Here is a 24,961-nt window from a genome sequence, read left to right on the forward strand (position 1 = left end):
AACCTGCCTGCACTGACGTCCACATACCCCGACACACACAAAAATACCATTAATATCATCAAAATATACAATCTTTACAAACAAAACATAAGGAAAATTGCTTGGCTAGGGTTGGAGAGACGGCTTGGCAGTTAAGAGCACTGGCTGTTCTTGGCTCAGCCATCTGTAATGGGATCTGATGCCCTCTCCTGTCATGCAAGCACACATGCAAAGAGAACTCATATGCATAAACTACTTAAATAAATTTTTAAAATGTCTTGGCTAATTAAACATCTTACTAGTCATCAAATAAACAAATGTCTGTTTTCAGTCCTCCGACAACCTGAACAAACACATAAAAACGAGGAAGAGGCTTCAGAAACAAAAGCACTGCTGCAGAAAGAACCTTGTGCGCTCGCATGCATAATCATGACCCCACAGCATTCCGACAAAAACGGTTTGTCAGCACACCACCTCGTGAAAACCAAAGTATTCTCTGGGGCTTTTGTGTCTTTTGTTTTGTTTTGAGACAGGGTCTCACTTTAAGTTCAGGCTAGCTTCAAACTCTTAGTAATTCTCCTGCCTCAGCCTCCAAGTATTACAGATATAGGTCACACAACCTAGCACAGAGTGATTTATTTACTAAATGTAAGCACCATGGACTCTGTAGGCTTTTGTTAGGAATTACAAACACATAAATGTGTATATATAAATATATACAGGTTTTAAAATTATAATGTTTATATGATTATATATATGAGAAACCATTTAGGATGGCAGATAACTTTACGCAAATGTCACTATGCAACTGTGTTCTGAAGATGATCTTGTGCTAAGCTGGGGATATTAGAAGCATGTTTGAAAAGTTGAGCGCAATCCTAGCAGATTTGATGATCATGGGAAACAGCATTTTCCCTTTTCCTTCCCTGTCAGTCCTTAATGAGATACCACTTAAATGTGAACTCTAAAACAAACACTTACATATTTAAGAAAGATGTCACCAATACTTCTGCTCTCATCCCAGTTAGCAATAAGGTCTTCAAGATCATCCTGAAAAAGGAAAAAAAAAAAAAAATCAAACATTTAAACCCAATAGCTCCTTACACATCTAACAACACTTATGACATCTTCTGCTGGGAAAAAATTCACCTTATGCAGTACCATAATGTTATGTGTGAACTTCTTATCACAACAAAGAATTAAATTTTTATCTTTCAAGACAACAGCGTTTGGATTAAGGAAGAAAATATAAATAGCACTGTCAAGACAGACCAATCTTAATTTCCCAATATGAATGATAGATCGATGTTTTATCTTACCAGCTATAAACGTTGATTGGCCTTATTAATTATGAAAAGGCTACTTTTAATCCTGCTGCTGTAGCAACTAATTTAACACAAGTCATTAAAAATTATAACCTGCAGTAGGGTCAAGCAAATTTTACTAAAAGGAACAGATGGTAAATCTTCCAAAGCCATATGTCGTCTGTCATTAGTATTCAAGTCTACAGAACAGAAACAACCATACAAAGTATCAAATGGAGAGAGGAGAGACTGGAACCCTAAGTCCTAAATGGGATGCCTTCCAAACCTGCCACCCCTCAGGGCTCAGAGATCTATGTGGAAAAGAAGGCAGAAATACTGTAAGAGCCATCTTAGATGAGCCAAAAGAATACACATAGAATTGCAGACACCATCAAACTGAGAACATATAAGCTCAGAGACTGTGGCAGAGTACACAATACTGTACATGTCTAAGCCAGACAGAGCCCAAGCACTGAGAAGGGGAAAGAGACTTAAGTAAATCCTACCCTAACAAACAAGTTATTAGGAACATACTCCTGGGAAACAGAGAATTGGTTTTCTGCAATGGAGTGTCACTGGGTTTATTTAGCAACCACACTCCAGAACCCAAATGGTCAACCCAAAATGAGATCCATGTTTTTTTTCTTTTTTCTGGGCTCTTTTGTCTTGCTTTGGTATATTTCTTGTCTTGTTGATTTTTTTGTCTGTCTTTTGTTTTTACTTGGCTTGTTATTTTTTTTTTTAAAGAGACAAGGAACATGAAGTTGGGTGATGGGGAGGTGAGGAACCCTCTGGGAGATGGAGGAAGGGGAAAGAATGTGATCAAAACAGAATGTATGAGAAAAGGAAAGTCTGACAGGCATGGGCTCTGCTATCAGACTTCACTGAGACAGCTAGATGCAGCCTACAAACCATAATTTGCTAGTCCCTAGTTCACAGAATTCCTCAGTCATCCCAAAACACAAAATATTCACAAAAACTTGAATGGGCTAAAGAAACGGCTCAGGGATCAAGAGCACTTCAGTTCATTCAGAGACCCCAAGTGCAATTTCCAGCACCCACAATTGTTAATTCCAATTATAAAGGATGCAATGCCAACCTCTGCCCTCTACGGGTACCAAGCACTCATGTGGTGTGCATACAAAGATGTAAGCCATATTCATACACATACAGTGCCAGATTTTTTTATGACGATATTTACCATATTTAAGCCTACTCAGCAAGGAGGACCACCACTGAGCGCAAAGGCAGGATACATTGTAAGATATACGTTTTACATACAATACTGATCTACTTAGCTAGGTTGAAATGCCTGAAATGGTACAATAAATATACACAACCTGCAAAAAGAATGTTATTGGCCTTTAATGCAAATTTACCTTTATCTTCATATGTACGTCAAAGATGTCTGGGATGCTCCCAAAAATAGTCTTGATTTCCTCGGGTGCAAGAATAGGCCCACCCCGTTGTCCTTCTTCTTCTAAGGGTACCTGAAATAACTAAATGGGGGAAATCCAGATTAAGCAAACTGTGAGAAAAAAGGCTAAAAATATAAACAACTATGATAAACAGTGATGCCAACATCAGAAAAAGTCAACGAAAGTAGCTTCCTAAATTTGACAATCTTTTCTTATAACATTTTCTTTTTCTTTTTTTTTTTAAATTTATTTATTTAATGTATATGAGTACACTGTCGCTGTCCTCAGACACACCAGAGGAGGGCATGGGATCTCATTACAGATGGTTGTGAGCCACCATGTGGCTGCTGGGAATTGAACTCAGGACCTCTGGAAGAGCAGTCAGTGCTCTTAACCACTGAGCCATCTCTCCAGCCCCTTATAACATTTTCTTGTTGGTTCATATATTGATATACTTTGTGTGTACGCACATACAAGGTTGGGGGGAGTTGGAAGAAGGTGGGTAAGGGCACTGGCTGCTCTTCCAGGGGGCCCAGATTCTGTTCCCAGCCCCCACATGATGGTTTACAACCTTGTCTCACTCCAGGCCCAGGGAATCCAATAAACCAACTCTTCTTGTTTCCACAGGCACTGTGCAAAACACTGAATACACATTAAATAAAAAGATATCTTTTTTTTGTTTGTTTGTTTTTTTTGTTTTTTTTTTTTTAGTTCTTTTTTTCGGAGCTGGGGACCGAACCCAGGGCCTTACGCTTCCTAGGTAAGCGCTCTACCATTGAGCTAAATCCCCAGCAAGATATCTTTTTTTAAAAGCGGAACCAAACAATTAGAATTAGTAGAAGAGTTTTGGGTTGTTTTTTTTTTTTTAATTGAATTTGCACAGAAGAATAAGAAAGCAATAAGCTTTCTTTCTAGTACAAAATAATAAAATGCTAAATGTTTTAGAAATGATGGCATAGAAACTTAGTAGCAAAGAAATTAGATTTCTTGATCTTATGAGGGTACCTGAACTCTGTCCACTTACTGCTATAGACATCATCATTGTTGTTATTATTGTACATGGCTATGTATGAAAGAGAGGAGAGAGGGAAAGGAGAAAGGGGGAGAAAACATGGGTGCGCACATGCAAAATGCACATATGGAGGTCAGAGAACAACTTTCAGAAGTCTATTTTCTCCTTCTATCATGGAATGCTGGGATCAAACTCAATCATTAAGGGTGTTTGAGGCAAGTGCTTTTACCCACACTGAGCCATCTCACTGGTCCTGCTTAGCAATCATAAAAGAAGAAAAGGAAAGGGGGAAAAAAATCTCATAGCAAATATGTAGGCCACGCAGCAAGGTCACAGGATAAAAGGGCAGCACACACATAAACACAAAAGGCATGCACATCTTAGTCACATGACCCAGAAATAAGTTTAAAACAAAACTTAGGCTTTGGTGATCGAGTACAACTTTAATCCCAGCACTTGGGAGGCAGAGGTAAGTGGATTCTGGGATAGCAAGGCCATCCTGGTCTGCATAGCAAGTTCCAGGACTGCCAGTGCTACATAGTGAGACCTTGTCCCAAAAGTTTAAAAAAAAACTTCAATAAACATTGAGTATAAGATGCATATGCTCAAAACCAGAGCTGACAGGTGAAATAAAGGCACATAAATTAAGTCACACAGTCACAGATGGAAACACTCAACACAGAAGAATGAAATTATCTTAATAGTTGATCTAGCTGTTCCAAGACAAACCAATCAAAATTCTAGGACTTTATATAGAGAAAGTCTGATTCTACAAATATCTGAAAAAATACACAATTATTTCATAATAAAAAACAACAATATTCAAGCTGGTATGGTACAGTATAACTAAATCCAAGCAATGGAAACTGGTGTAATTTATATAAATAGAAAACCACATTAACAATGCCAACATACAGGAAGGAAGCAGGAAGAGCTGGAGTTCAAGGTCATCCAGCATTGTATACCAACACTGAGGCCAGCCTGGGTTACATTAGATCCTGTCTGACAAAGCCAAAAGAAAAACCAAACAACCAACCAACCAAAATCCCAAGCAGAGCTAAGTAAAATTGTAACCACTCAAAGATGCTCTTCCAGCAAGTGGCATTAGGATATCATCTGTTATACCCACAAATGGACATCAGCCTGAATAGAAACCTGTCTGCAAAAATTAACTCAAAACAATTCAAAGGAAAATAAAATCTAAGTTCATGAATTGCTAAAGATATCATGGTTTAGTTTTAAGTAGAATCTTTAGACATGACCGCAAAACTGTGGACTAGAATAAAAACAAAAAAATAGTCATTTAATAATTAAAATTTTTTCTAGGGGCTGGGGATTTAGCTCAGTGGTAGAGCGCTTACCTAGGAAGCGCAAGGCCCTGGGTTCGGTCCCCAGCTCCGAAAAAAAGAACCAAAAAATAAATAAATAAATAAATAAAATTTTTTCTAATGAGATATTTAGCAATTTTCTTATTTATATACTATTTTAAAAAAATTTAAGGGGTTGGGGATTTAGCTCAGTGGTAGAGCGCTTGCCTAGGAAGTGCAAGGCCCTGGGTTCGGTCCCCAGCTCCGAAAAAAAGAACCAAAAAAATAAATAAATAAATAAAAAATAAAAAAATTTAAAAATCACATACTTGACAAAGGACTAAAACTCAAAATCCCATACAAAGAACTCTCAAAACTCAGGAAGGAGATGCCACAACCTAAAAACCCTGATAGCTCTCTGTGCACTAACATGTGTTTCAGCAAGGGCAGAGAGAAGCTAAAAAGAATCAAATGCTGGAGCTCAAACAGCCTAGATAGCCAAACTGTCAGAAAAGGGAAGAGGGAAGAGAAAGGAGGGGAAGGAGGAAGAAGCTAGAGGCACACTCTAGAGGATTCTGAAGGAACCCAGGCCTCAGCGGGTGCACACCAGGATTCCACTTATGTGATACCCTTAAGAAAGACAACCAGGGAGATGTGAGAGGACAGAACAGTTCTGACTGCAGACTACAGTCATGAAAATCCCATTGAGAACAAATAAATATTTAAAGGTACTAGTCAAGTAACAGTAAGAGAAATCAATTGTTCGTTCGGTTCTTAACACATAGACTATGACAACAGCACAGAAGACAGAGGGAGTCCATCTAAGTTTCAGAGCGGTCAGATGGCTGAGCAGGTGAGATGCTTAACCACCAAGCCTGACAACCTCCACCTATAGAATTCACAAGGAGGTTGGAGACGCCCAACCCTTCAAAGTTCTCTTCTGACCTCTGTTGGTGCACTTGCACTCATAGCAATCCAACTGCCGTAGCCTCCAAGGAACTGGCCTACTCGCATGAATAAACAGGCCCAGTTGACTGACACTTTTTAATTACACATGTGAAATTATTAGGTTAGAGGCACGTTTCATGCCATGTTGCTTACATACACTCAGAAAAGGTTCTAAAGGATGGTGTCCTCTATTTATGACACTTCTTTCTTTCCTTCCTCCTATAGCCAGGGTGTTAATTATGGACTGAACACAGTGCTGCCTGTGTTAGACTACAGCTGGGCGTGAGCAAATCCCAGGCTAAGATAGCTTTTAGGACTTCTGTTTCTTTTTTTTTTTTTTTGGGGGGGGGGGGATTTCAAAATAACTTAATTATAATTTATCCACCTAGATCAGACAAATACCCAAAATCTGCTTCTCTCTTTTGAGGAGGAGAAGTTCTTATTTCAGTAGTCCAGCCTTGCCTAGAATTCGTGTTCCTCCTACCTTAACCTACCGAGTATTGGGATTTCAGGTATGGACTACTATGACCAGTTGTGGCTTAGTAGATAAAGTTCACACTGATTACAAAAATTGGGGTCAAGGTGTGAATTGTGTTTTAGAAAAGACAAACTGAAAGATGGTCGCCGGTATATTGACATAGTTGCTCAGTCTGGTAGAGCTCTTTCGCCATGGGCCACCTGGCCGACTGCTTTGGAGGAACTGGCGTTGAACTCCTGGAAGACTTAGCACAAGACTTCGGTGTTTATGCTTATAAAGCAGTATCTTAACAATGTAGAAGTCAGGCTAGAGACACAGCTCAGTGGTTAAGAGCACTGACTGCTCTTCCAGAGGTCCTGAGTTCAATTCTTAGCAACCACATGGTGGCTCACAACCATCTGTAGTGGGATCTGATGCCCTCTTCTTCAGTGTATGACACTCACCTCTACAAGAATCTTTAGGCACAAGTGCCTGGTAGTAACTAACAAAAGACCCTACCAGAGCCACAAGGTTACACAAAGTCCATGTTACAGAAAAAGGACTTCTAGAGACCAAGTGCATGGCAGCTCCTGACTGGCACTCCTCTCAATAAACACTGCAGTTAAGAACTATTATTTCAAAAAAAAAAAAAAACAAAAAAAACAAAAAAACAAAACAAAACATTAATGCAATCCTACTTGGTTTGGTCTTTTAGGTCATCCTCCTGTGGCGATGGTACACACATCTATGGAGTACTCAGGAGGCAGAGGAAGAAAATCAGTTTAGTCTGAGGCCAGACTACACTATGCGTTAAGGACCAGCACAGCCAGAAATAATAGCAAGATTTATATCAACCCATATCCACCACTACCACCCAAAAATAAACCCAATATTCTTTAAAAGAACAAAACACAAAGTCATAGAAAGGAAGACCAGGAGGGAGAGCGTTTGAAACAACAGGAATCACTCTCCAGCCACGCATACGCACTTGAATGATGGTGGCCAGTATATTGACATAGTTGCTCTCAGTCTGGTAGAGCTCTTTTGCCACCTGCCACCTGGCCGACTGCTTTGGAGGAACTGGAGTTGAACTCCTGGAAGACTTAGCACAAGACTTCGGTGTTTCTGGAAAAGAGGAAAGGTTCAATTGGAAGGCAGATCTAAACATTATACAGACATTATAAGGCACCACCAAAGAGATTTCTTTTAAAGTAAAACTTCTTCTTGGGATAAGGACAGAAAAATGCAATGACCAAAAAGGTCATGGATTCAGAGCGCGGAGTAATGGGAGTCCACTGACCTGGCACATGTGAAGGTTTAGTTTCAACCCCAAACCAATTAAACAGCTTGCAGACATTTTACTAGTAAATGGCCTGTACTCTCCAGATTTACCCAGGCCATTACATTGAGGAAGTCCCCTCAATGAGAAGAAACTAAGTGGTGAAAACAGGGACACAGATTAGATCCTAAACTAAAATACTTAAGAGTTTCCTGTTGTTGTTCAGGTGAGAGAAGGATTATAAATCAGGGCACAATTATGACAATTAGAAAAATCTAAACTACTACAGAGTGCTTCATGCTATTAACGTTATAACAGTTTGTTATAACTGTTACATGGCTATTTAAGGATGTCTCCAAAGTAGCTATGGCAGTGCACATCTATAATCTCATTATTCAGGATGCTGAAGGGAAGCCATGAGTTCAAGGACACCCTGGCCACACAGTGATATTTCCCTTCCCAACTGAAAGCACAAGCTGATAATGTAGAGTAAGGGCACCTCCCTAGCAGGTGTGACAATTAGTACAGAACACTATGAAGTCAGAGTCCTTTATTTTCTGTATCTTAAATCTAGAAAATACTATTTATATATTTACAAATGAAAGAAATGCTGGTAATCATAATTGAATAGTCTCTTTCTATTCAAACACCAAGTGACATCACCTTCCTGACTTCTCTACCTACTCATTCTCTCACTTTCTCCAGGACTTCTTTTAACTGTTTAGTATTAAAACTAACACAAGTGTGTGGGTGCATTCCCATAAGCCCAGCACTTGAGGAACAGGGTCATCAGCAGTTTAAGACCAACCTCAGCTACATGAGACCTTGTCTCAAAAAGAAAAACAAGTATCTGTCACTCTTTAGCCATTGCCCTGAACAAATCCTAACTCCCGTGCTCTGAAGTTCAGTGGCCTGTAAGACAGACACCGCATTTTACAAACACACAAAAGCACACAGTAAACAATCACCCAACAAAAGCATTTCTGTGCACAGTTGACTGTTTTGCAGGATTTGTTTTTCTTCTCTGGGTTTCTATTGCTTTGGCTTTGTTTTGAGGCTGACTCTCCTACTATTGGCCAGACGGCCTCAAACTCCCCTTCTGGTCTCCACATTCCCAGTCCTGGAATCACAGGAGTCTATCTATCACCTCAGCCAGCTTCAAGTGTTCTGTTCCCCAACTAGAGCAGGGATACTAGAGAAAAGCTTTCCCGCCCACTCGCTGGAGCAGGGGTCTATTCTTAGACATGGCAGCACGCGCCATCTTCAGATCAGTGAAACGTGAATGACTACCTCCATAGTGAATGCTGGAGTCCGGTGTGTTGGAGATATCCAGGAGCGAGCCGATAGAAAGGGAATGCTCTGCTGAGGGCCGCTTGCGCGGAGGGAAAGGAGAGAGGTCGGTCTCTCTGGAGAGCTGAGCCAGGCTTTCTTTCAACCTCCGTCTTTTGCGGTTGCTGTTTGGAGTACTCAGAGACAGCAAAGACACGGATTTCTTGAGCTCAGGAGTATTAGCCTGAAGTCAAAAGCACAAAAGTGTTTCATTTTACTATGACGGTTCTAAGAAACAGGAACATGGAAAATACATCTCTACATCTCAGCTGGCAAAACCCCGAGTTCTTATACTAATCCTTGCAATCTTACGGTCTTCTAGATAATTCAGAAGCTTCATTAAAAAAAAAAAAAGTGGTGAGGACAGCACCATAGGTGGCAACCTAACCCCTTTTTGTTCATGCGCCTTCTCCACTGAATAACTGTCTTTCAGCTTGTATTTTTTCTAGCTACTCTTTCTAGAACATGGACTGAGAAAGGATGAGCCACACTTCTTTTCCTTGTGTCTGGAGAATACAGCAGTGGGGAACTGAAGACTTCAATATTTCCTGGAAAACATCCCAAGTTCAAACAAGAGTTTGAAGAGCTCTCTCACTGCATCTAAAGCACATTTAAACATTAAAGAACTTGAAATCAAGAATCTAAATATATCTCTCTCTATATAGATCTGTATAAATAATATATATATTTTTTTTCAATTATTTCTTCTAAACACCTAGATAATACTAATCACTCCATGCTTTCTAAATGCTCTGGATACGATAGTATCAATTCTGCCCAAATTCACAGAACCAAGAGCAAAACCACACCTTACCTTTTCATACAAATACATAGTTTCACCAGCCCGGGCATCCATCTGAATGCTTCCCCAGAACCACTAAAAGAGAGAAAAATATTTTAATTAAGATTTTAAATTGACCTTAGCAGAGAAGCCAAACTATTGTTAAAGCTAACTAATTTTCTTCATTCTGGAGTTACTTGCCTCTTGCTTGACCACAAAAAGTTTCTTGGAAGGTTCAAATGGAAGTTCCTTTACTGTGTTCTCATCAACAATAAGGTGAGTGCACCTTTCATCCCCAACTGGTAAATAGGTACCTCCTAAACAGAACAGGAACACACATCAGTCAGATAGCTGTTCTCCAAGTCTCCATCTCTAAAGCAGCTACTTATTATCAAGGGGTTAGTTATATGAATCAGTTGTTTCTAACAAAGACTTAAAGGGTTTGTTTTGCTCAGTTCAGGGTGCAGTCCACTGATGACAGGTAACCCACGGCAGGAAAAGCACAAGGTAACTCTGGTCACACCACAATAAGCAGAGAAATAAATGCAGGCATTCAGCTCACTTCCGTCTTTGTGTGCACAGAATGGTAGCACGCACGTTTAGGGTGGGTCTAGAAACTCCCTCCAGATATGCTCAGGAGGTGCTCAATATCAATCACCGCATCATCATGTTACCTGACCTTGCATTTCAGTCATTTCTTCCATACTGTGTTTCTCTTCATCTGAAAATCCCAGAAAACTTAAAATGCAATCTTGGAATGGAGGAACTTTAAATTCATTTCTAAAGTCATCATCTGCTGCACAGAAACACCTAAAAACAAAATGTGCACTTCTAAAACCAGCTTAAATCCCATCAGCTAGGCAAATTAGTTTGTGAAATCTCAGTAATTCTTAAGGTTGGTTTTGGTTGTCTGCTTTGTTTTGTTTAATAAAAGAGGAGTGTCGTCTGGGATGCTGCTTAGTAGAAGTTGAAATGAACATGTATAGGCCTGCGAGTCATTGAATCTGACAAAACAACCACAAACAACCTTGACATCATTCAAATCCTAGCTAGGCTTTTGAAATTCTGTAGTACAGACATTCTTCAATTTCATGAAATTTTACATAATGCTGAAGTACCACAGCAGACAACGCTGTGACTGGAAGGTTAGCAAGAAAAGATAATAACTTTTAAATACCAGCTTAATGTATCTAAACATAAAGTAGAAAAAACATAATGGAGGGCTGGAGAGATGGCTCTGCGATTAAGAGCACTGGCTGCTCTTCCAGAAGTTCTGAGCTCAATTCCCAGCAACCACATAGTGGCTCACAGCCATCCATAAAAGGATCTGACACCCTCTTCTGGTGTGTCTGAAAATGGTGACAGTATACTCATATACATAAAATAAATATTAAAAAAACATAATCCAAATACCTGAAAACATTAAGCTTTTATATAATAAATTTTAGAACATTTATGATATTGGAAAAATGTATTGGTATGTGTGCACATGGGTGCTACAGTGTAAACATGGAATTCAGCGAACAATGCCCACAAGTCTAACCTCCCCTCGTGTGAGCCCTGGGAATCAAACATCAGTCATCAAGCTCGATAGCAAGTACCCACCAAAGCATCTAGAAGGTAAAGGTACTTGCTGTCAATTCCATACAACCTAAGGTAAATCCTACAATGCATATACAGTAAATGGAGAATACAGTCCAGTCACCCTCTAACCTCCAAATCCATGCTGCAGCATGCATGCCCACATAGACAATCATGCACACACAAGGTTTTTATTTCTGAGAAATGATTTTATAAAGTAAAACCCAATGATACCAAATTTTAATTGTTTCAAAACCTGTCTTATTTAATTATTATATATTATAAATTATTTGTCTTATAACCTACCTTATTACCTAAGTTGTTCAATACTATTTACAAATTTAGTTTTGTTAGCTTTATCTTTAAAACAAATGCTAACCACACTTTAAAAACTAAAAACAGTATGTTGGGCTCAGTAGTTAAAACCCCTGGCTGCTATTCCAGGGTCCCAGGTTTGATTCCCAACACCCACATGGTGACTCCAGTTCCAGGGGACTTGATGCCTTCCACCTTCTGGCTTCCTCAGACATTGGATACATTTGGTACTAAAATATTCATTCAAGTACACACACACACACACACACACACACACACACACACACACACACACACACACACCAAGTATTTTAAAAAAGGAAAACAGCATGTTGCATTCACACAGTAAACAATGGATTCCTAAGCACTTACTGTTCATTGCGTCTTTCCCATGCTTCATAAATCCATCCTGGCCTCATAATTGGAGTCCCCAGGCTCACAGCAACCTAAGAATATTAACGCCAATTACAATGGGTTTTCATCTTAAAAAGTAGAATTCAGGGAAGTGCTTCTAAAGAATTATGTATAAAATTACTAGCAGAATTTTACATTATATTTTGTTAAAGTTATGGTGACTTTAAAATAAGTTCCATGATACCTTAACTCTTTTATTCTATTTTCTATCATTATTAGTTCTTTGATTTCTCCTTATGTTCTGTTCATGCATTGGAAGTACTGGCTGAAACAGGATTACAGAAGAAAACAAGTAATGACTGTGGGGCAGTGGACTGGGCCAGGAAACCTGGTAAGGTTGAGATTGGAAGCCCCAGAGCCTCTGAGAGGAAACATCTGAGAGGCCAGTAGGAGCTTCACCTGCTTCTGACCAGGCCCCTGTCACATGACCACACTCAGTCCACAGAAACCTGACCTGAGGTTATATACATCAGAACAGAGTTCTCATGCTAATGAGGTATCTACATGGACCCTGAGAGTAGGCCAATAAACTTTCCTTCCCGGATAATCCTCCCTGCAAAGGGCATCTAATCTCTGGTCCGCCCAGAGGAGGTGGTATTCCATTTTCCACAATAAACAATCGATAAACAATTTGGAAGCATCTCTCATCAAGAACGACCATGGGGAACATGGGAGAAAGCCTTTGTCTACAGAGCCTCACCATCTAATTCTCCACAGAAGGCTCCTCTGTGCTCCAGGACTCACCGACACTGAGCTAAACCGGAGTTCCCCTTCCCCAGGGCCCCGGCCTCCACAGGCTGCTCCTCAACTTCCAGATGCATCTGGATGTCCAGGAGTCTAAGAAACCCTGGCCCCAGCCTCAAGGCAGGACCGTGGACTCCCACCCTCAGTTCCCAGCTCCTCTGTGCAGGGAAGCAAGCTGTGGCCTCCCACGCATAGGCTGTGCTTCCCACCCTGAGAGGTCTACTGGAGCTTCTGGGGCAAAACCACCAGAAATCAAAAGGAGAAATCAAAGAGCTAAAGTCACTAAAATCAGAGGATAGGAGTATGTTTTCAGGGAAGGTCTAAAGTGAAGAGAACCAATAACCTCTACCAGCAGTTCTCAGACTAGGGTGGAGCAGGAGCAGGAGCAGAAGCATGGCCATGACACTGTAGCTAGCACCAGTCTCTGACCTTGATACCACTAAGGCAAATATGAAGACACTATGTGTAATCTTGTAGTTATCAAGAAAATCTTGCTGTGTTTCTTAACGTAGAATGATGCCTTTTATTTTTTGTTTTTATGATATTCCAATCTTGACACAAGGGCAATATAATATATATTAGGTTTTATCAGTAATGCACTTATTACTTAGAGTATTTACAGAATGGACAATGAAAAGCTTCCTTTCCACTTACACCTAAAACTGACCTGCAAATGAATGCCCTTTACCCACACAAGTGTTTGAACCTAGAAGATTTTGACACTGTATGTAGAAGTATATTTGGGGTGGAGGTACGTTGTCATAACTATGATAATACTGGACTGTTTGACACTTAATATATAAGTAAAGACAAATAAGATATTTCTAAGTTACTTATTAGTATGACATTTATAAAAACAGAAAACAAGGGGCTGGGGATTTAGCTCAGTGGTAGAGCGCTTACCTAGGAAGCGCAAGGCCCTGGGTTCGGTCCCCAGCTCCGAAAAAAAGAACCAAAAAAAAAAAAAAAAAAGAACAAAACAAAACAGAAAACAAGTGTTTTATCTGGGGCATAAGGAGTAGCCCTTAAGAACTGAAACAAAAGGTTCAAAAGAAGGACTGTCAGAACACTTGCACCATAAAGTAGATGTGATAATAGCAACGAACTGGGAACATAGAACGACTGAAACAGTAGCTTTTAATGATATTTACCATAGTAAACAACTGTAAAGTCTACTAGTAACACTGACCACTATTACTTCCTATGTACACAGGAATGAATAAGGTAAATGAATTTAATTTTCAAATGTAGCTATGATGCTTCCATCCTGGCAGGCAGGCAGGCAGGCAGGCAGGCAGGCAGGCAGGCAGGCTTAGGTACGCACACACACACACACACACATCACATCTAACTGATGATGTTCTCAACCTGTGGGTCACAACCACTTTGGGGGTTGCATATCAGCTATTGTGCATATCCGATATTTATATTACGATTCATAACAGTAACAAAATTATAGTTATGAAGTATAATTTTATAGTTTGGGAGTCACCACAAGATGAGGAACTATATTATAAAAAAAGGTCACATCATTAGGAAGGTTGAGAATCACAATTCTGTGAGTTTTCTTCTGGTCTCCAAATGTTCAACATTATACACACACACACACATAAAAAAATTAGGGGAAATTTCTTACATAAACACACTGAGAATGTGACAATGGATGTGAAATTTCTGTTAAGATAATTCAACTAGGGTAAGTGACATAAATCAGTGGTTAAGAAGTCACCATGCGGTTGGGGATTTAGCTCAGTGGTAGAGCGCTTGCCTAGTAAATGCAAGGCCCTGGGTTCGGTCCCCAGCTCCGAAAAAAAAAAAAAAAAAAAAAAAAACTTAAAAGAAGTCACCATGCAGTCGCCAGGGCCCATGGAGTAGAGAAAGCCTGTCCCTGCATGTTGTCTTCTGACTACATATGGGCCACGGCACAAGCACACACGCACACGCAAACACACACAGACAAAATAAATCAAATGCACAACTCAACTCTAGCTCACAATAGACTGCTACCTAGTAAGTTTCAGCTTACACAGTGGCCCCGCAGTCATCCCAGCACTGGGAGCTGAGCAAGAGGTCATGAGTCTGCATCTAGACTGGGCTACATGGATGGGCATGGCAGTGCCACCTGTGATCCCACATTTGAGAAGCAGCAGGGCTCTCTCTCTGAGTTTCAGGGCACCCTGGCCTATCCACTGGCCAGGGTTACAAAAATAGAGACCCTTTCACAAACAAAAAACAAACAACAAAAAAAAAAGACCCTCTCGAGAGAAAAATATTGTCTCCTTTAAAAATTCTTTTTAAGAAAAGATATAGATAGTTTACACATTCTGAGACACAGGCTTGTTTTATAAGAGGGCTATGTTTTATAAAGCCAACAGTGAAATATCCATTCTCACAGTCCTTGACCTAGTTGTCACTGCTGGTCACACAGCCTTTACTAGCAATACAACCTTCCCAACCACCCCTCACAATCACACCACCTAACTTCAGTCTTACTCCAGGTTCTGTTTTTGAGATGGGGACTTACATAAGACAGGCTAACCTCAAACATCTGCAGGCAAAGACAGTATTAACTGCTTCTCCTGTCCCTGCTTTCTACATGCTGGGATTATGCTTCTGCACTATCAGGACAGGCAGGCAGTGCTATGGACTGAGAATCCTCCATGTGTGCCAAGCACACGCACTCTGAAGCTAAGCTATGTCACAGAGCCTTTACTGACATTCCAAAGGCAAACCTCCACCTGATCCTCAAAAATGGTAGAACAGAAGAGTGACATTATTAACCCCAAGCCAGGCATGGTAGTCATGCCTATGAAGGAGCTGGGCAGCAGAAACAAGACACTAATGAGCTCAAGGCTAGCCTGGCCTACACAATCATTTCTAGATTATTCTGGACTATAGTATAAGACCATGTGAAAAATAAACATTACAGAGCAATACTATACTGAAAAAAACAAAAGTAGTAAGTTTACATACCCTAAACTTTTCTCCTTGCGTACAATTTGCCACCAGATGTGTTACTTTGGAATTGCATTCTTTTCGAATAACTCCACCCATATGATGAACCAATGTCACCAATTTGACCTCAAAAGAAAAATTAAACAAACTGATTTTAATTCATTTGAACATTTATACGAATAACTCATTTAACTCTACAAAACTTAAAAAAAAACTTTTAAAACAGTTTATTATTGCTACAGTTAAATCTATAAACAATACAGAATTAAGTTAATAGACAACCAACTCTAATAACTGCCCAAACACAGACTTATTATTTTCATTTATTCACTTTATTTCTTTTTTTTTTTTAAACAATATTGGGAATTGAAGCCAAGGCTGTATACCCACAAACAAATATATCGATTTCTTTTTTTACAGTTTATCCTTATTTATGTGTCTGTGGGTATGCACACACACAATTAGGTCCCCAGAGCTGGTATTACAGGCAGCTGTGAGAATGGACACAGCTGCTGTGCTGGGAACCAAAGTTTTGCCCTCTGAAGACCAGCAAGTGCTTTTAACCACTGAGCCATCTCTCCAGCCACAAAATATTGAGTTTCAATATCAGGCTATATAACATCAATATTCTTCCCACAAAATTATAGCAATACTTACTAGTTCCAACGTAGGACATATTATGAACCAAAAAAAGGTTCTATGATTTATTTATGATGGTAAAAATACTTTAAAGCTTAGTTTGTAAACCAATATTCATTTTTTGTAACAAAAAAAAAAAAACCCAACCAATGTAACTAATAATTAGCAAGAGAATGAAACAGTTCTGATAGTTATTAATTCACAGGCCTACTGTCACTTACAAAACAGTCTGGTTTTTTTTTTTTTAACTTACAAATTTCTTTAAAACTTAGAATCTCATAGTCATAGCATTTTTCCTTCAAGACTTTAAATGCAGGCATGACACCAAGGAGAAATAAATTTAAAAAATGCAGTTCTACTCTGTCCTACTAGGACAGTGTCCATACAGTCATCTCATACTCACGAGCTCCTCCTTCTTCCTGAATCCAGTGAAGCAGAGCACCAGATTCAGCATGCTCGTGCAGTACAGCGGCCGGCAGGAGAACGGCAAGGGCTAGAGGACACAATTGCAAACCTGTGAGCTTCCTTTTCAGTTAGGACTAGAAAATATTCCTGAAGCTTAAAGATTTCATTATTTGCCAATTAACTTTTCAATATCCAAGGTGTACACGTACGTACGTACACACACACACACACACACACACACACACAGAGTTAGAAAAAAGCTAAAATTCTAATTAAAATCTTACGATAATAGATATGATACCAGTTTCAAGTGGAAAAAAGGTTTATGTGTACACCTTGGAAGGCAAGTCTCATGGCACGAGCCACCATATCCAGCAACGAATTATTCTTATTCAAAGTGCCACACGCATTCAACAATTAACAGCATTTTCTAATTATAAATTTTCAAAGAATACATTAATAAAGATGTATTCTTGAGCTGATAAACGTGTATTTCTTACCTCTCCCATTTGTGCACAGTTGAGTATAACTGGTGGTCCAACAATCCTACAATCAGCCTTGTATAAGTCATTGAAGACAGACGTCTGGAAGTCAGTAACTACAAATATATTCTCAAATTCTGGGGAATCCAAACTTCCAAATTCTTCCATTGAATCCATCTTTACACAGGGCACTTTAATTTCCTGGATTTTTTTCATAGTTATTACAAATAAAAATAATTCATGGGTTATACAAAATAATATTTGACTCCCTAAAACTGCACCTGTATTTTTGGACATCTTTTTTTAGAAAATTTAACTGTTCAGGTCTACAATTACCAACACAACACATAACAGTGTAGAACCATATTTCTCTACTTTATACGTCACATATCCTCATACACACCTAGACCTTACTGTGAGGACATAAACATAGGCTCTACGCCTCTGTGGTCTATAAGCCACCTCACTAGCACGCATACTAGGTTCCACGTACTAGAACCAGGTAATGTCCTCTCTGGTGTTGTAGTTTTAATTTTGGTGGTAATGGGGATTGAACCTAGAACACAAAGCATGCTCGGCAAGCACTCTACCTGCCCTTGAGCTACCGTGCCAGCCTTTGTACTTTTTGTTTGTTTTTTGAGGCAAAGTTTTGGCATTGCCCAGACCAGCCTTCAACCCTCAGCAATCCTTCTGGCCTCAGCTTGCTGAGTGACAAGGCATGAGCCACTAGACCACACCTTTAAAAAAGTGTAAATGCATGTATACATGCATTAGGTATATATCCACCAATTTTTATTCTGCTAACTACTGCTTATTGTTATACAGTAGAAAATAGCAAAAATGTAAACTAAATATAAAACTAATGGGGAAAAGTACATGTAAGAAAACCACCAGATCTTTGTACTCACTACATCCTTTTCTTAAATAACAAAGTCTCTAAAATTTGAATTTCTAATAGATGTCATAATTTTGGGGTTCAAAACAACTTATTCTAAATTAAGTTACTTCCAACATTCCTAATTCAGAGTGCACAATACACTTCGTGCCTGATTCCAGTCACCAGAGTGAAGTAATTCAACCGAGGGAAGTGAAGCATGCCACATGCAATGAGATGCTTGACCTACCATATTAATAATACTTTTTATTAACTTTTCATCCGATTTCCCAGGACAACTTTCTTTTATCTTTATAACAGGGACTTCCATTATCTTAACAGTCTGTAGAAAAGAGACTTAAGTTTAAGATTAAGAAAGGTAGGAAAATATTTACAAAGCTGGGTGAAGAATCTCTTTAGAAAGGAACTACAAGCCTAAACTCCTTACCTTTAAGGCCTTTAGGAGCTCCTCTTGTTTCCCAGCTTCCTGGACCACTACCACTCTTGCTTCCACCTGAGGCATTTCTTCTATTAACAGGCAAAATGTCCCAATGTGGTTATAAGGTACCAACAGCACAATCAGTCCCTAGGCCCTCTTTCTAGTCAGAAAGTCTATGTCTGAGGAGAGCAGAATATTCCCAGAAGTTGAAATAACCTAATTCTGAATTTCCTACAAAAATATTTGACCATATATCACTTTTAAAAAGTAATATGTACATTATAGCAAAAGGCATACAACACCAAAGAAACAATGCTCTCTAAAGAAGCATTATGCAGCATGACCCTCCTTAAAGTACATGGAACTTTAGAAGAAAACATTACAAAGCAGTAAACCACAAGCAGCTCCTCACTTAAGCATGAATAAACTCCAGCTTAACAATGTTCTAGCAAGACTGCCTCAATACAAAGAAAGCAGTGTCAACACTAAGACACTCCTTTTTCAAAGTGGGGAAACATTAACCAAATAATGGACAGAGAATATAGACATAGAGCCCTAATTAATACAAAAAAACTCAGTAGTAAGTACTTTATGATTTAATTAACAAATGTGTTTTTAAAAGCTGGTACTAGTCTGAGGTCCACATCATAAAAAAAAAAAAAAAAAAAAGCTGGTACTAGGCTTACCGTCAACATTTGAAGTAGACACCATGCACAAGTTTTCCTTGGATGTTTCTGTAACTTTAGAATCAAAAACTGAAGTGTCTGCCAAGCTAGTTATCTCAGTAGGAGATGGTAACACACTGTCGTCCGCCATTGTTTGAACTACTTTATGAAGGCTGCAACAGTAAAACTTGAAATGTGAATACATGAGACAAACAGGGTCACTGAGCAACAAGCTTTAGAACAGTTTTGACCTTCCTAATGCTTCAAACCTATAATACAGTTCCTCCCCAACTGTAAATTTACTTCATTGCTACTTCATAACTTTGCTATCGTTATGAATCATGTTATAAATATCTGGTATGCAGGATGACCGAAGGGATGAAGACCCACAGACTGCCAGCCACTGACTTAGCCACTGTACTTGGGATCTAGAAATGTGTAAGCTGGGCCCAGGAGGTAAGGTAGGTAGAAGGTCATGCTTGCAATCTCAGCACACAGGAGGTGGAGGTACAAAGATCAGGAGTTGGAAGATATCCCTGGAAACACGAATTCAATGCAAATGTGTAGTACAAGAGAGCCTGTCTCAAAACCTCCATGAGCCTAAGTTTTCTTTCCTATAAAACTGCTCTGGCATCATTTATAGAAATACAATGAAAAATAGGAAAGTGCATAAAAAGAACCCAGAAAACTCCAGCAAATATTTTTACCTCTTTCTTCTACATCTATCTTCAACCCATTTCTCCTACAAAATGTCTACACAACATCTCCCTACCAATAATCCCAGCTTTACTGTTCACCTCATCCTCCCTACTCAAAACTCCTGTCAGTCTCAAATCAAGGTACTCAAGTGTCAAATTCTGTCTATGCACCAGCAATGAGTCTCTGAACAGTTTTCAAGGCCAAATGGCAGTGCTCTTTATAACTGCATGTATTCCATGGAGATCAGCTCTAAGGGCATGCCAACTTCAATCACCACTCTTGACTCAACCAACCCTTATGTGGATTCTCAGAATCTTTCATGGGTCATTGGACAGCTTACATATTACTGGCATTTTTATATTAATTCCCAAACATCTCCAAACTTGACAAGACAAACATTAGTACCATTTTACATCTGGACTGTGAAAGAAAACTTTTAGACTTCTAGGACCTCAGACCTGGAAAGTTAGGCAAGCAAGGAGCAAAGTCTAAAGTGTGGAGCTTGAGTTTGTGGTAACTCAGTGGTAAGTGCTTGCCTGGCATGCTGAAGGCCCTGGGTTTTGTACCTAACTGGACTGGGGAGTAAATACCTTAAAAAAATCAAACAAATATAACCAACAGTCTCACCTTTACCTCAGAGCTTAATCTGACTTTATTCGACAGTGTCTGATCCACTTTTCCCTAGTTTAGATTCATATAATCAGAGACTGCTCAGATTCTTAGTAGAGAAACATTTTAAACTGTCTGCTCTGGAGAAACAGTAAAGTGTTTAATTCTCCATTTCTGAGTAGTGACTAAAGGTAGGCAGATACACAGTATATAAAATCAGACACCTGCTTCCTGGCTCAGCTCTATAGTAAGTTAAGTCTCGGTTTCCATGTGAAGGAAGCAGAGGTTGTGATAGAAACTCAATAGGTATCTTGAAGGACAAAATAACTACTCATACGCTATTCACAATTCGTTTTTTTATCCATGGCAATCACTCTAAAGGTCTCTAAGGAAGAGTTCTAATAGTTGTCCTTTTTCAGAAGCAAGGACCAATTTCATACAGCCTTTTTCATACTTCTCCTAAAACTTACTTCTAGTATAAAATACAAGGCTCTGGGGGTTGGGGATTTAGCTCAGTGGTAGAGCACTTGCCTAGCAAGCACAAGGCCCTGGGTTCGGTCCCCTGCTCCGAAAAAAAGAAAAAAAAAAAAAATACAAGGCTCTGGGCTGGAGAAATGGCTCAGTAGTTCAGAGCACTGACTGCTCTTCCAGAGGTCCTGAGTTCAAATCCCAGCAACCACATGGTGGCTTACAACCATCCATAGTGGGATCTGGTGCCCTCTGCTGGTATGCATGAAGAGATCAACAGAGTATATGTAACATAAATAAATTAAAAAAAGAAAACAAGGCTCTAAGTCACTTAAATGTCACAACATAATGACTTGTATCAACATTCTGCTATCAACATTCTGCTAGATACCCATAAATAACTGTCTTGTTCAGCCTTCATCAGGAAGCTTCATCAGGGAGGGGGGAGGGAGGGAGAGGGGAGTAGAGGGAGAAAGAACTATTTATTTTAAATTAAAAAAAAAAGTGCTCCCTTTTTAAAAACAAAATTAAGAGCCAGGTGGAGTGGCACATGCTTTTAAATCTCAGTGCTTGGGAGTCAGAAACAAGTGAAGCTGAATTCAAGGTCAGTCTAGTCTATACAGTGAGTTCCAGGATAGGCAGAGCTATACCGCATCCCGGCCCAAACAAATAATATGCATGTTTTTTAAAGGAAACAAATACGATTTTTAAAAAGAAAAAGAAAAAAAGGAAAAAGCCAGGGCTGGAGAGATGGCTCAGTGGTTAAGAGCACTGACTGTCCTTCCAGAGGTCCTGAGTTCAAATCCCAGCACCCACATGATGGCTCACAACCATCTGTAATGAGATCTGATGCCCTCTTCTGGTGGGTTTGAAGACAGCTACAATGTATTATAAATAAACACATCTTTAAAAAAAATTTTTTTTTAAAAAAAGGAAAAAGCTAAACATGGTAGTAAACATCATCTAAGAAGGCCTTAAGGCAAGAGGATTACTGTGAATTAGAGGCCAGTCTGTGTTACAGAATAAGAGAGTGAGTCCAGTACGGTACACACCTTTTACCCCAAAACTCAGAATAAGACCCTGGTTCAAAAAGGGGGATAGGGGAATCATGGGCTATCTGACTGCTGCTGCCTTTGAGAACCTTTCCTCTAGTTGTCTAGTCTTGCTACAACTTGATTTGGTCAGTTGATATCCATGGGAGGCCTCCGCTTTTCAGAAGAGAAAGGGAGGAGTGGATAGGGTGGGAGAAGGCCTGGGAGAAGAGGAAGGAGGGATATTGTGGTTGAGATGTAAATTAATTTTAAAAGTTAATTAAGGGCTGGAGAGACGCTCAGCAGTTAAGAGCACTGACTGCACTTCCAGAGGTCCTCAGTACAATTCCCAACAACCACATGGTGGCTCACAACCATCTGTAATGGAATCCAATGACCTCTTCTGGTGTGTCTGAAAACAGCTACAGTGTACTTATATATAATAAGTAAATAAATCTTTTTTAAAAAGTTAAGTAATTAATTTTACAAGAGGCTGGTGAGGAGAAGGAAAAAGGGAGAAAGGGTGAGCTGCTCAGCTTTAAGGACTGGAGGGGAATTTGATTTGATTGACCCATGTTCCTTTGAGACAGGATCTCGAAATCCTTGCTGGCCTGATTTCATTCTGCACTCCAAGCTGCTAGGAAACTCATGGTCAATCCTCCTGTGCCAACACTCCTGAGAATTGGGATTAAATGTTCACAAAGCCAAGATAGGATCAGAGATTTTAACAAATCAAAAGGACCACAGGAGCTGGAGGAGTCACATGAAACTTCGTCTCAAAAAAGCCAAAAATAATTAATGAAATGGTCAGTAGAACACTGCTTAATCTAGACTAAAACGTCACCTAAGAAACTCCAATTCCTAACTTAAAGGTTAGTAGAAAGGACTTTGAACATCTCCAGTAAAAGGATAAATGCTTACAGTGATATGGGCATGACCTTGACCTAAGCATTACAGGGGTATAAATGTACTAAAATAGACTAGGGCTGGAGGTGGAGTTTAGTGGTAAAGCCTGGAAAGATTCAGAGTTCAATCTCCCAGACCGCCCCCCACCAAAAAAAAGTCAAAATAAGAGTCTATACTTATGTGTAAACTACGTGCCAGAGCTTTACAATGCACTTTCAACAATACTTCAGCTTACATGACCCTCTTTAAAATTGCCAGTTGACTGATAATGTGTTGCCTAGTGGCACAAGCCTAAAGTTCCAGCACCCACACAACAGGCAGGAGTACACAACTAAACCCTTTCTCACTATGCACCAAAACAGTGAAAATGCATATTATTATCTATTTTCAAAATATACAGCAAAAGAGCTACAGGGCACACTAATGATACATCTAGCACCCAACATCACTGCAAACTGAAATGCACCAGTTTCTTCCTTTTCACACATTCTAGAGGCTTTTTAAAAATAAACACAACAATCTGATCATAAAAAGAACACATCTTTGTCTTGGAATGTGCCTCAGCGTAGCATGCATGAGGTCATCCTCGGGCACCTCAAAACCAAGCAAGGTGAAAGTACATCGGGGAGGAGGTAGAGGCAGGTGGAGTTTTATGTCACCATTGGCTCCACAATTCAAGCCTATTCTGGAATACCTAAGACCCTGTCTCACAACACATGGATTCTTTTAAATAAAGTCATTTTTAGCTTTTCTTTTAAATAAACTTTTTTCCATAAAAAACGTCATCCAGAGTAAAGAGACAAAACTACAATAGTTTTGAATACGTTGATAATGGTGTTAATTAGCGATTTCATTTACTTAAAGCTCACTATTTTACAGCCACTATCTTAAATCTCCCCCTTACCATTATTTAACCTTTGCAGCCATCCTAAAAGACAAATATCATTGCCATATCCAGTTTGTGGCTAAGAAAGTTGTTCACACAGAGACTCCAAGCCGGGTCTAACTCTGAGGGCGCTAAGTTAACCACTAACCACACACATCTGTGGCCAGGAAGGGGCGGAGCGGCCTGTGTTTTATATTTTAAAAAAATCGAAAATCGGAATTCTGCAGGAATTCCAGAGGGAAACCACAAAACAATCAGGGCAGCTCTGGGCTGCAGCGAGCGGGCGGAAGGGCAAGCAGGAAGCCAAAATCGCTGTCCCAACTGCGCCCTTCACCCTGGGGCGCCTGACAGAAGCAGAATAGAACCCAGATTCCCGCAAGGAAAAACCGGGGCCAGAACAGACGACAGGAAAGGAGGCGGATGTGAGGGAAGAGGATGAAAGGGAGCGGTACAGACAGGTACGCAGCCGTGGGGGCTCGCCGCGGCGGGGACGCCGGCCTTGGTCCCCACGGCCGGTGCAGTTCCGGGCACTCGAATCCCTTCCCGTCCCCCACTCACCCCGCAGTCCTCACCACGTTCAGATATTTTTAAAAAAAGAAAAATGAACCACTGCGGCGCAGTCCTCGCTTAACCTTCTCAAACACTGAGTCTCCTCACTGGGGCCGCCATGGCTCGAAGGAGGCTACCGCCTCCGATTCAAAAAACCCAGACGCTCTCTCTCAGAGCCATGCTGATTGGCGCGCTTTGTCAACCTCCTTTTGATAGGCTGGAGTCTCTGGCGGACTGCTTATTGGTCAATCTCAACGACCGCCTCCAGGAGGCGCCGGCTGATTGGCTATGCGTGTGTTTCAAATAAGCTAAACGGCTGGAGCGTGTGGACGTCAGCGAAATGCCCGGATGTGGGCGAGAGGGGGGCGTGGCCTCGGAGCGCCTCTAGACGTAGCAGGTGTTTCTGTGGTGACCGCTTGTTTACTCAGTAAACAGCCAGTTTCCCGAGGCTCAGTCTCTACCATCACCTCCAACTTCAAGAAAAGT

The 24,961-nt window shown here is 40.1% G+C and overlaps 1 protein-coding gene across 6 annotated transcripts in view; it reads right to left on the reverse strand.

The window, feature by feature from the left end:
* Ect2 (epithelial cell transforming 2) overlaps positions 1-24,624 on the reverse strand; it is a 61,956-nt gene extending 37,332 nt beyond the window's left edge. Inside the window, exons 1-15 of one of the 6 annotated variants that reach the window (XM_087626143.1) lie at positions 24,559-24,624; positions 19,349-19,500; positions 18,672-18,751; positions 18,474-18,566; positions 17,368-17,550; positions 16,866-16,955; positions 15,842-15,949; positions 12,083-12,156; positions 10,494-10,624; positions 10,016-10,131; positions 9,848-9,910; positions 8,995-9,217; positions 7,414-7,550; positions 2,663-2,782; positions 961-1,029 (exon numbers count right to left, since the gene is read on the reverse strand). In XM_087626143.1, coding sequence (XP_087482269.1) covers positions 961-1,029; positions 2,663-2,782; positions 7,414-7,550; positions 8,995-9,217; positions 9,848-9,910; positions 10,016-10,131; positions 10,494-10,624; positions 12,083-12,156; positions 15,842-15,949; positions 16,866-16,955; positions 17,368-17,550; positions 18,474-18,566; positions 18,672-18,751; positions 19,349-19,478 — 1,617 coding nt within the window. In that variant the 5' untranslated portion in view covers positions 19,479-19,500; positions 24,559-24,624. 6 annotated transcript variants of the gene reach the window in all.
* Positions 24,625-24,961: the final 337 nt, after the last annotated feature.

Source organism: Rattus norvegicus, chromosome 2, assembly GCF_021556685.1.
Source record: "Rattus norvegicus strain SHRSP/BbbUtx chromosome 2, alternate assembly SHRSP_T2T, whole genome shotgun sequence".
Lineage (NCBI taxonomy): Eukaryota > Metazoa > Chordata > Mammalia > Rodentia > Muridae > Rattus > Rattus norvegicus.